Genomic DNA, 13,080 nt, shown 5'->3' with positions numbered 1-13,080 from the left:
ATTTTAAAGATAGATGAAATAATTATAGCATTTCTAAAATGTATTTAAATTTGCGGGAAGAAAAATATATAATTTATCTCAGAGGATTTAATATCATTAATAAAAAATTATCATAATTAAACACAAATCCTTCTCTAAATTTCAAGGATAATCCATTATAGCTTATTTTTTTAATTTATAATATAAATTAGTTACTTATTAATTATTATTTCTTATTATTTTTAGGCACTACATATAAAAAGGAAAATAGTAGCAAGCAAGAGCAGGTGTATTTCTATAGCGAACTCTTACAATACGTAGATCATGCTGGCTACAAGTGGAAAAGTAACTTTGTGTTGAAAAGAGAAATTAAAAGGAAATTAAATAACGATGCTTCGAAACAATACCATAGATACTTTGTATTATTATAATATCAATAGCTTTTATCATTATGCATAAATCGATCCCACACAAACACTTAAATTTAACTTGGACTAAGATTCATGAATCGTTGTATGCAACTCATCGAAGATTGTACAAAATTCCACATTATTGATTTTATACATTTGCATAGATTTTCATATTTATAAGCACTCAGATTGCATTATCAGATTGATATTCTTACGATAACGATTTGTTTCGAATTGAACGCCGTTTCACTATGATAGAATCAAAGCATTGAAACAAGATGTTATATTAAATTAAGATTTTATACAGTTGGGTATTACGATATGTACGGAAAGAAGAATCGATCGAAGCAATCAGGTGATAAAGAATAAATAGTACGGCTCATGCTGCTATTTCTACTAAACTAAATTTCGTAAAATCGAAGGGAAAGAAAAAAATTAATAATATTTTCATAAATTTAGAAATTGGGCTCAGAGAACGATTAAGGACTTGCGTTAAATTTCAACGCTCAATCCAATAGTGTAAGAAAAAATATATGTATACATATACATATTTAAAAGTGTATATATTTTTTTTACATATGGTATATATATATGTATATATATATATATATATATATATATATATATATATATATATATATATGTTTAAAAATATTAATGTATTTTTCCCAATTTAAGTTTACACACAGAAAAATACTATATATTTACATAGAGAATTTCATGTTGCTGAAGGCATTATATTCCTATGTATACCTTCTTTATACTTTTCATGATTTTTTTTTAATAATTTTGGTAAATTATTTATATAATTTTTTTATTACATATAAGAGAAAGAAATTATATACATCTATATACAAGGACTCCATATTAATTATATGAAAAATTAAGTCTTGGTTAAATAAGTTAGTTTTCACATAGAAGACTTTTATAATGTGATAAACGAAAGATATCATAGACACAAGGCTCAATAATTTTTGAGTTATGGTATAAAACTTGTACTCATAAAGTACTTTTGATACGCTATAGCTAAAAAATGATTCATCATTGCACTTTATGTCTATGACATCTTTTTTTCATCACATTATAAACTGTATTATATGTGAAAATTAAATCATTTCATCAGAACTCAATAATTAATGCTTTACAAATAAAAATACGAATCTATAAAATTTAATCGCTTTCAAACTTTGTTTTACTTAAAAATACTATGTGATAAAAAAAATAGAAAACGAAAAAAATATCTTCCAATGAATGTAAGTTAATAGTTTCTTAAACTTTCCTTCGTCAGATATAAACTGTATAGTGATTTTAAGAAAGAAATGGGAAAAAGAATAAAAATGTCCATAAAACAAAGCAGAGTTTTGCATTGTCGTAATGGTAATGGAAACTTGATTATTTAAAGAAAAATACGTCTGTTTAGCTAATAATTATTACAAAATATATACACATAGATAAAGGAGACAATCCTAGAGATTGAAGTTTAAAAAAAATGTGTATGTATATAACATAAATCTATAACTTGATTTAATTCCAAATTCTATAGTGAAGATAAATTCTTTACATATGTATAAATATATTGGTTTGTTCGGAATTCGTAGTGTCCAATCGATATTGTCATTGATTCTTAGTGATCATCATTTTTTAAAATGCTGTTTGTATACGTATTTTATAATGTTACCATTCAGAAAAATATAAGGCATAAGCAGTAAGCGCGAATTGTACTTATAATCACAATAAAGTATGTATATAAACATGTTTTTTTACTATGATTATATATATATATATATATATATATATATTTTTTTTTTTTAATGTATGTGTGTGTTTAAAATCACAGTAAAGACTACAATAATGTAAGCAAATTCAAGAGGATTTACTTGTATTTTTGTATACCATAGTCTTAAAAGACAAAAATTCCTGAATGTCATTTCAAAGCAAAAGTATCAAAATTGTTGAATTTGTATTCGTTTAATGACGTTTAAAAGATGTAAAATAAGAAAAAGCATTTTCGGCATTTAATGTTTTTTTTTTTACTATTGCCAGTGTAAAAGTATTGTATAATTTAAAAAGATATATGCTGTTTATATCGATAAAAGCATTGCACATGATTTTCTCATTTCAAACCGGTTATTTTTTCTGGTGCAAAATGTCCTACCAAATTATCTATTATCGAAAAAAATCATTATAAAAAAGTACTATTCTGTATAAACACATTGCTTTAAAACTTTTCTCAAATTTCGCTACAAATTTTCAGAACAACCCAATATTTTATATGTAAAAAAAATATATGTATATATACATATATTTATATATGTACACGTAAAGTATGTAAATATACAAAAAAAAAATACAATACATATATACATATGTAATATGTGCATATATATGTACATGTAAATTGAAATGTCTCATCACTCCGACATTGACGGAGGAGGTGGTGGTGGAGGTGGCGGAGGTGGCGGTCCACTCGGCAGGGGAGGAGGCGACGGTGGTGGTTGAAGAGGCGGTGGAGGTAACAATTGTGTATCTTCCTGCCGGGTGGACGCAGCCGATTGTACGATATTTTGGTTCTGATAAAATTGATTTGAGAGTAATGACGGCGGTGGCACCGACGTATTGATGGTACCGTCCGGCGTCATTATTAGATTATTTCCTGTCGGATACATCGAGTATTGGGATTGTTGGTGAAATTGTTGATAGTACTGCTGATAGGCGGGATCGTACACGTATCCGGTGGGTGTATTAAATATTGATGTAGGATAATTAGTATAAAAATAAGAATCTATGCCCTGGTCAGTTTGACCAGTCCCTCTCGCGTATCCGCCGACGTCGCCGCGAATGGCCGGGGGATGATGGGAATTATAAGGGGCTTGATGATGTTGATGACCGCGATTACCGTGGCTACCGCGGCCATTACCATAAATCTCCCGCTGGTAGTGACCACCAGCGTTACCGCGCTGACCGGCAACTGCATGATGTAGTGGTCCGCGACCGCCGTGATGCTGACGAACGCCTCTTCCACGTACCTTATTATTGCTGCCGGAGTTATAGTGTCTGCCATTCTGCCGTTCTCCGGGTCGGTGGCCCTGGCCATAACCCGTTGCAGGTATCATCACCGCTTGCTTCTTCGTGGGCGGAAGGCCACTGCTGCCCGAGCTGTCGCCGATCATCTCGACTCGCTCGCGCTTCCGACTCGTAGTTTCGTTCGCGGATGATTCAGAGAGCTGCAGATACGAGGATCCGCTCGAGCCGTTCGACGATGATGACGTCGACGGCGGCTGCGCGGAACTCCTCGAGATGCCGAGATCAGTACGTATCTTGATCTTTAGTGGACCTTGCATCATCGGTGGCTGCGCAGGAGATGAACTCGGTACACTATCGGTGCCCTTGAGTCGTTCCTTGGGGATCTTGATTTTCAGGACCGTGCTCTGTGGCGATATAGTTTTGTCCGATGTACCGAGACTTCCGCCGACCACGGTCGGCGATGCTTCCATGCCAAGATTCAGTTTGTCTTTAGGAATCGTAATTTTGATGGGCGCCGCCGCTGGCGTCTCCTCGCTTTTTTCCTTGTCTTTTTTCTCACGATGTTTCTCTTTACCCTTTCCCTTGTGTTTATGCTTATTATGCTTATTATCCTTACTTTTGTCCTTGCGCTTGTGTTTTTCTTTCTTTTTCTTCTTTTCACTCTTATGATGCTCCGACCGTTTCTCTTCGACTGGCGGAACAATCGTTACTGTGGAAGCTGCTGGCACTGCCAATTCTACCATATTACTATTATTTGGCAGCGTCATCGATACATTATCGGAGAGAACACTGATATCTACGGTCGAAGCTATCGGCGAGAAATTATCGCTCGCTATCGACAAACACTGGGTCGTCACTGGTAACTGATCCATCAACGAATGTTGAATAGACTGTAGCCGATGCTGCTGTTGTTGGTGCTGCAATTGTTCTTGATGCACCTTTTGAATAGGTAATTGGCTAGGTTGTTGCAGTCCCTGCAATAGTGAAGGCATCGGTGCTAGTGTCTCCTGGAGCAATGCGCTTATACTCTGCGCAGATTTGATCGGCGACGTATACTCGAGTTTCGTCTGCGAGTGCGTTTGGGAATGCGTTGGTTCCAAAGCCTTATGTCCTGATGATTCATTCTTCATATAATGCTCTGGAAATTCCTTTTTCCCGCGATGATCCGGAGGCTCTTTGTTTACTACGTTGAGGTCCATACCATTAGTTAGTGTATTGACGTTGAACGAGACTTTATGCTGCGACATCGTGTTGAAACGAGGCTGATCCGACTCGAACGGTTTGATGAGTTCCGGCGGTTTCATATCGTTAATGAAGGATGATGCGCTACTGTTCCTTCCGTTTGACGACGGATTGTCACGTATCGGTTGGATTAGATCAGGTACGCGACCGAGCATCTTCATTGCCTCCAAACTGGTTGTATCTTCCGTCTTGTTTTCTGGTTTTGTTACTACCTTTTCGTTCTCACTGATACTCGATGCACGGGTCCTCTTATGTACGGATACCGTACCGTCGTTGGAAGATGGTCGTTTTATCATTGACGAGTCTTGCAAACTCGGGGAACTCGCGAACGGTGACACGCGTTCCTTCATCTTTGTAGCTGCAGAGGGTGGCGTCTTCTGTTTCGATTTAGGCCTTGCGCTTTGCGCGTGCGATTCTCTGGTCACACTAGGAGGCTCTGGGCTGAATAGTGATCTATGCTTGCCAGGTGGTGTGTGCAGATTGCTCTGTTGAACATCGACGGAATTTCTTTCAACGAATTCCTCGTGGACATTTGATCGTGATCGCTTCTCCGACTTCATATCATCCACATTGTTCAATGTGCTTAGGCAAGACTGGGAATTACCATTTTTAATAGTATCTTTCAGAATCTGAGATACACCCAGTGCACTATGCTGACTGTACATCTGTGTCTTAATGGATGCGGGTTTCTGTGATGACGATGTGCTTGGTGATGTGCCCTGCGGTAGAACATTCTGGCTAGTAGTTGTCGCATGCTTCATTTCACCTGTGAATGAGCTGCCTTTGTCCTGTTGCTGCTGATTATACTTGGCATGATGCGGCTGTTTCTGCTGCGCGTTCATCAGATATGGGATGTCCGCCTGCTTTGGCGGTGGTAATGGTTTTTCGATTAGCTTCCGCACCTCTTCACATCTCTGTTCCAACGTCTCTGCTTTTCGTCGTTGATTCTCCATTCTATTCATATCTGCATATTTGGCAGATTTAAGTCTTGGATCCTCTCCTCGATACAATCTCTTATCGTGCGTCTGATGCTTGCTATCGAGTGCATTCAGTCTATGTCCGCTGTGATTATTACTCATCTTTTCCTGTAAACTACTATGCGAGGATGCAGAATCCTGTACGGCACCACTGTCCGACCTATGAGGCACGGATTCAGACGAGGAACTATCTAAATTGGCATGAGAATGCGAGTGTGTTATACCGCTTGTGCTGGCCACACCAGCACTATGTTCTCTTGACAATCGTTGTCTGTTGGGATCGCGATTAGGTTGATTACCAGTAGAGTGTCTCTGCACTGGTTGACCGACTTTCATATCCGGTCGATGATGATGATTATGATGAAGGCCAGTGCCCTTCTGCACTGGCATTTGGTGCTTGTTCGGTATACTTGCATTCGATACTGGTTTATGATGATGCGAATGGTAGGTCTTGTTAGGATCGGTGATATGGCACCCAATAGCAGCAGCTGCCTTCTCCCGTTCTAAACGCTCTCGTTCTTTCTTTTCACGATATTCTCGATAATCTATTGCGGTTACTCTTGATGGTCCTGCAATAGCTCCAGTTTTCTTTTCATCTTGCTTCTCCTGTTGCGCATGATGAGAACGACTCGAATGAGCAACAGTAGCAGTAGCGGCGGTGTCCATGGTATGATGAGAGCGACTCGAATGAGCAGCGGTGACAGAGGCAGTTGCGGCGTCTGTCGCATGATGAGAACGACTTGAATGAGCAACGGCACCGTCCGTCATATGATGAGAACGACTCGAATGGGCAGTAACACCAGTCGTGGAGGTAGAAACGGTACCATCTGCCGCATGATGAGAACGACTCGAATGGGCAGCAGTGGCAGCGGCAGCACCCGCGGTGCCTTCCGCTGCATGATGAGAGCGGCTCGAATGAGCGGCTGCGGCACCTTCCACTGCATGATGAGAACGATTCAAATGAGCAACAACGGCGGCAGCGGCACCATCTAATGTTGCTGGAGATTGTATTCTACGCGGTTCGGTATCCTAAAGAAAAAAAGATATGAGTTAGAATTCATGTAAGAAGAAAAACAATGCGAAAACATAATCATATGTACGAGTTACTTACAAATGGCGAATTCGGTAGACTCGGATGATGAATACTTGGACTTTGATTCGCAGAAATGATCATAATTTTCCTTTTCAATCTCGATGGACACTTATCAAATATATGAAGAAATTCGTCTGTGAGTTCTTGAAGTAAATCTCCTGTTACAGTTCTATCTACGTACCAAAACCATTGTCTTCCTTCAGTACTTTGTGGTATCTGTGTATGAAAACGATAAGTTATTAAAAATGTATCAATAAATGTTAATGATTATAGAGAATCAAGACAGATATAAATCAACCTAAACAACAAAGACAATACATGTGACATGAATTATTTTATAACTTTTATACTAAGATTATTATTACATATAGCATTTTGCAATTTGCGACAATTTTAAAAGATACATTTGCGCAAATTTTAAAAGATATATACTTCTCTTACCTCCCAATTGGACCATTTACACGCGAGGTGTATGCAAAAACATGCAACAACTGTCGGCTTATATTGTAGACACATTGTAGTTAAATGTAAGCTACAAAAGAAAAGAAATCGTATAAAAAACTACATTAGCATATTAAAATAAGCTTTCATCATTTAATTATTTTAAAGATTTGCATGTTAATAGGAATCATCCTAGTGTATAGAAAAATGGCAACACAATCCGTCAAATGGAAATGGTGACTTATTATTATTTTTGCACAGAGATATGCAAAACAAAATATACATTTGTTTTTTTAAATAATAATTATTTTTATAATTATTATTTTAAATATTATATATTATTCTAGAAAAAAAAAATGAAAATCTCATTCTTTTCCTGATATTTGTGTATAATTTCGCTTTTGTCCAATATTTTGAAAATTATATCTGTGAAGCTCCGTCGATTATCATTTATGTCTTGGTATTTCACAGAAAATAACAAAATGCAGAAAGTGCTAATACATAATAATATAAAAGCAATGAACACTTACCTGTTAGATGCCATAAAGTATGAAGTCTGAGCCAAGTCCTTACTCGCTAAAATATAAAGATATCATTTCAATTTATTTTCAGCATAACGATTTTGTACTGATATAGGGTTAACAAATATCACAATAGCAAAAAGTGGACAAATCCTACAGAAAATGTAAAGGTAGACATATATAAAAGAAAAATTAAAATTTCATAAACTGAAATTTTAATCATGTATATCTTCTTCATTCCCTTATAATATATGTTCAATATTATTTTATTCTAACTTTACATAACAGAACAAATTCAATTCTTAACATACACTTGAAAAGAATGTTACATCAAATTTTATTAAATTTTATTAAAACAAGAGTATGACATATTTATATCATTAATAATCTTATGTGTGAATTAACAAAATTATTTTTAATTGAAATAATGTTGCTATAACATAATTTTTTCAATATATTAATTGATGTTAAAAAAATTTTTTAGAAAATTATATTTTTATGATATATTAACTCTCTTAAGCAATTTGCTTGTTACTCAAAATTTCTTCATAAAATTGGAAATATAATTTGAATATTGTATTCGAAACTATAGATTAAAATTCAAAACATAAAAATAGAATACCTATTACACATTTTATTAAAAAGAAAAAAGACAAGATCAAGGATGAAGTTGTAGGACGTATCCTCTTAAAGTAGTGTTTTGATAACCCTAAATTTAAATTGATATATTAATGATACAAGAACCTAACCTGTACCTTTCACTAATTGACAACATCTAACAACATGGGTATGGGGATGATCAATAGCAACATCAAATCCTAATGTTTGTAAGAGGACATTTTCGTTGAATACCAGGTCTTGCGCCTGTTCGAGAAATTGCTACAAGTAATAATACAGCATGAACATCCATGTTGTATAATAGAATAAAAAGACCATCTTTTATAAATTGTTAAAACTGAATTGAATAGAATGAGTTTACCAGAAATGTAGATTTTATCTACATTTACCTCAGACCTAACGTCAGGTGGAGGTTGATCTCTGTGGAGGCACATGTGTGCCATTTTGATGACATGTTCTAATTTCCTTGGTTGCTCCTCTACTTTTGCTGCTAAAAAGATTGCTGCCACTGCAATAGCATTCCTGTGGAAGTGCGTCAGCGAATGGAACACATAAAATCGGTGCATGTAGACTATAGCTGTATTGATACATAATTGAGATCTGATTTTTATTTATATTTTATTAAGGAAAATACTTTTCTTAGAAATATTCACAGAAATTTAAAATATTTAGGATTAGTTAAGGATAAGGAATACATTTTTGCACATATATTTTCCAATTATATTGATCCTAGAAATAAAACATTATATTAATTTTCAAGAATGTTCTCTTATTGCAGAAGTATTATGATATAAATATCATAGTACGTTTATTATCCATAAAATTTTATCCATAAAATCAATACAATTACAAAATATACATGTACAAAAAAAATATTTCTTCAAAAATCCTATATCTCCCATAATGATTTGGAAAAGGAGACATTATCGTAATCTCTGTACAATATAAATGAATATTGTATAAACAAATGCAAGAAACAAATTGGATTTCAATACATTGGAATCTTATATATCACATGTAATGTAAATAATTCTATTTACATTAACAGGATTGTCGCAGAAAATGAATTTAAAAATTTCTGACTTTTCCAGATTTTCCAGATGAAAATGAAAAATTTTCATGACCAATATAAAATATCTAAATTTTAACATCCGGTATAAAGTATTATAAGAAAGCTAGCTATTATTATTAAAAACAATGCAAGAAGTTTAATAGCATAATAAAAATTTTGGGAGCAAATTTAAGTCAACAAAAAATAAATTAGTATTGAAAAAAAAAGAATGCAGTTATGGAAAAAAGGCGATCAAATAAAAATAAATAAAATATAAATTTTAATTATTTTATTAAAATAATTTAAAGTGCGCGAGTTTTGAACATATTTAACTATAAACGTCAGATATAATATTTAAAAAATTATAACAATTATTTGGAATAGGAGCGGTTTAAAGGAATTGAGCAAATTTCAAAATTTCAGACTTTTTTACATTTTCTTCTGACTTTTTCAGATTTTCCCGGTTTTCCAGGTCTGTGGCAATCCTGATGAATGAATGTGATTAAAAACTATGTAGCAAAATATGTTAAATTGGTCAAGTATATACCACAAAAATGTTTATTCTTTGTGCAAAATTATACATATAATATATATATATATATATATTTCTCACATAATGTATAATCATTGAGCAATGATAAAACATTTTGACAATAAAATGTTAAAACATGCTGCTCTTAAATACTTAGTGTATTTAGCATTGTACATAACTAGGTACCGAAAGAATAACCTGACTTAAAATCCAGAAAAATGTGCATGCTGTTACCCGCAGTACTATCTGTGTAGACATAATAAAGAAAAAAAGCAGCCTTTTGTCAAATTATAAGAACAAAATGACTTAATACAAAGAAAAGGAATTTTTTTTCGAGTACTTTTAAAGTAAAGACAACAAAAAAGATAACAAAGATCTAGATTGCAATTAATTTAAAATTATTTCTTAGAATTAAATTAAATGGTAAGATCAGAAAATAGAGAGAAGGGATACAATAGTTTTTATATATAAAATAATTTATTTAAATTTTATTTTCAATTTACAGTCATGTGGGAAAGTCGATTCAATGAATTCGGCTGATTTAAACAATTCTTCTTACTTCTTCTTAACGGTTTAGTTTAGTACTGTAAGATACAAGTACTAAAATGTAATAAAATATATACTTCATCTGTATCGTTAAAAAGAGAAATTCAAGAAATTAAAATATTGACATACTATGACAAACTTGTTAGCTAAAATATAATTTAAAAAAAGTAAAACTTGTAATATTATGTGAAAGGGATTGATGTTTCTGAAAGTAAGTTGTAAAAGTCTAAGTAAAATGAAGAGTACAAAGTAAACTCTACATATTTTCAAATTGTCCACATATGACTACAAAGATAGTGCTGGATTAAAACTTAATGCGCACTTTTGCAGTTCCTAAAACAAATATATTTAAAACTTGTAAAGTTTTCTTGTTTAATTGTACTTTGTACGCAACACTCGAAATACAAATAAACAGATGAAAATGATTAGTAAAAATTACAAGATGCACACGCGAAATCTATAAATTAGATTCCGGACATTTTTTTTTTCCCCAAATGTTCTCTCCTCCAATGTATCCCGTTAATTGATGATCCTTGTCCAAGTACATATACATATGTTTTGAGCAACACTTACGTGTTGCTTTAGGTACCACACTCCAAATCAGCCAAGTCTCGCGCGCGAGGAATTACCAAGGAATCCTCTCATGGTGGGAATTACCAAATATCATTTACGGTACCTGTGATATATGGGATTCCAATATGGTGAATCCTCCGTTTCCAACACGTAACCCAATTGTACAGAGCGGAATAATAGACGCGTTAACCGACGTGACTGTCCGTACTCGAAGAACGGACTTTCGCGGATATTTTGATACTCGTCAACGATTGCGAATGCTCGATAAAGCGAGAAGATCAAAAGAGACAGAAAGAGATGGGAGGAGGGAGAAGAGGGGAGGGGAGCGATCTAGAAGCGTGAAGAACGCGATTGAACGTCTTAACATGCGCATACTGCGTATAATAAAAGGATACACAACAAGCCGTTGTCCCATGTCCTGAATAAAGTTGGCCGCTTGCTGCCGATAGCTCAGCTCCTTGTCCCCATCGATGCCGCATCTTCTGCTCGGCGTGTTTGCAAGCTGTTCTCTCGTGAAATACCATCTTTCGTCAGCCGCCATTTATATGTACACACGATTCACCCGTAAATTACGGGCCGTATAATCCGTAAACGATACACACTCTTGACGGGATTGTCGCGTGGTTAGAACAATCCAGAAGTGGGGAGGTAGAGAGCTGAGGGGCGAAGTGAGAAGCGGCACTTGGTGCACTCACTCGAGTCACGTCCAGCCACTGCCACGGCGGCTACAGTCACGCCGCCTCGTTCTCGTACAATTGCGTACAATCTCGAAAATGGCGCCGTGGGCGCGAGTGACGCAACGCGATTTACGCGATGCGATGAGAGGCGAGATTTCTTAAATGTCGCGACAAAAAAAAGAACTAAGCGTCCTCTCGCGTGTCACGTGTCACACGGACACGCGTCCCATGCGCCGAAAGGCGCGGACGGAGTCCCAAGAGTTAATCACTCACGGGCTGGAACAGGTTACCTGAAATAATGAGTCTCGATGACTCGCCACTCTCGCCAGTCGCTACTCTCTGCGCAGCACGTTTGCGAGGAAACGCGTGCAGCGTCTTAACGTCGCGACGTCCCGTTAACGTTGGCCAGAATCGGACATTGTCGTCGAACGTACATGTATGAAGGAATACACGTGTATTTTCAGCTGATTATCATTCCCATTAATACACGGGACGATCGTCGATGTCCACAAGAACAAGAACAAGCCGTACTAATCTCCGGCGTATCTCGTGGAGGCGATGTATCGTCATTGCGTTTGGCCGGGCGAGAATTCGAACGTTCTCGAAAAATCTCTCCCTCGCGATGATATTCGACAATTTGACGCTAAAACGACCGACGATGCATTAAGTACATCGGTCGCGTCACGTAACGTACGTTGCGTAACATGCGTGGCCGAACCGCGTCGTCGTAACCACGTTAAAACCTTCACTTTCCTCTTCCTTCCAGGAAATTCACGTCTTCGCAAACGTGCACCGTACACCTCCACCGACGTTAAGTCGCCTCGCCTCCGGAGGCCAGCCAGCGCGACCGCGTCGCACAGCGCACTCACGTCTTACGTAGCGCGCTTTGGCACCGTGCCCGTAGATGCTTTCGCTTAGATCACGGAGTGGTACGCTAAAGCCTGTAATCTACAAATTGCATTAATGTAGTTGCAAGCGGTTGTAAGAGACTCCGTACAATAAAAGGAACAGGGAACAGAGAATAGAATAAGAATTTTAACCTATCAGAAATCATGTATTGTGGAATACAGTTTCTGATAGGTTGAAATTCTTATTCTCTGTTCTCTGTTCCTTTTATTGTGCAGAGAATTGATCAGTGGTCTAGTTTCCACCGAAGGTTTAATCCGGATCAGAATGTTAAAATCAACCAATTACAGTCCAGTATTTCCCTGTTACAGTCGAACGACAAGGGAATGCTCGATTGTAATTGGTTGTTTCTTAGGGTAAAATCACGACTGCGGAATAGAGAATGCGTCATAGAAACAACCAATCAGCGTTCTGCATTATTTCGAAAGCGCTAATTGGTTGTTTCAATTCGCATTCTCTATTCCGCAACTCTTTTCCGCGCCGTGTGATT

At 36.0% G+C, this 13,080-nt stretch overlaps 1 protein-coding gene and 1 long non-coding RNA gene across 5 annotated transcripts in view; one reads left to right on the top strand and one right to left on the bottom strand.

Moving 5' to 3' along the window:
* Positions 1-390, top strand: part of LOC105150248 (uncharacterized) — a 5,622-nt gene extending 5,232 nt beyond the window's left edge. The window contains exon 2 of the long non-coding RNA XR_846693.2: positions 226-390. This is a non-coding gene — a long non-coding RNA (uncharacterized LOC105150248). The remainder of the gene's footprint in view (positions 1-225) is intronic.
* A 1,871-nt stretch (positions 391-2,261) lies between these two features.
* Positions 2,262-12,596, bottom strand: LOC105150246 (uncharacterized). Of its 4 annotated transcripts, none has more exons than XM_011063186.2 (7): positions 11,403-12,596; positions 8,695-8,905; positions 8,437-8,566; positions 7,697-7,742; positions 7,167-7,257; positions 6,744-6,941; positions 2,262-6,661 (listed from the first exon to the last, which is right to left on the bottom strand). In XM_011063186.2, exons 1-7 carry the CDS (start codon positions 11,546-11,548, stop codon positions 2,801-2,803), a joined length of 4,683 nt encoding a protein of 1,560 aa, XP_011061488.1. In that variant the 5' UTR covers positions 11,549-12,596; the 3' UTR covers positions 2,262-2,800. The 4 variants fall into 4 exon arrangements, with proteins under 4 accessions (XP_011061488.1, XP_011061489.1, XP_011061490.1 ...); XM_011063187.2 differs by having other exon boundaries at positions 8,443-8,566; XM_011063188.2 differs by having other exon boundaries at positions 8,437-8,551.
* Positions 12,597-13,080: the final 484 nt, after the last annotated feature.

Source organism: Acromyrmex echinatior, chromosome 13, assembly GCF_024713525.1.
Source record: "Acromyrmex echinatior isolate Ae372 chromosome 13, ASM2471352v2, whole genome shotgun sequence".
Lineage (NCBI taxonomy): Eukaryota > Metazoa > Arthropoda > Insecta > Hymenoptera > Formicidae > Acromyrmex > Acromyrmex echinatior.
The sequence above is the reverse complement of the archived record's forward strand: the minus strand, read 5'-3'. Positions and strand labels throughout refer to the sequence as shown.

Bases quoted from the DNA above. Each gene is read 5' to 3' on its own strand.
- LOC105150246 (XM_011063186.2), bottom strand. From the start codon at position 11,548: ATGGCGGCTGACGAAAGATGGTATTTCACGAGAGAACAGCTTGCAAAC. The intron at 8,567-8,694 runs GTAAATGTAGAT...TATTACTTGTAG, and splicing joins CACCTGACGTTAGGTCTGAG to CAATTTCTCGAACAGGCGCA. The intron at 7,258-7,696 runs GTAAGTGTTCAT...TTTCTTTTGTAG, and splicing joins TACTTTATGGCATCTAACAG to CTTACATTTAACTACAATGT.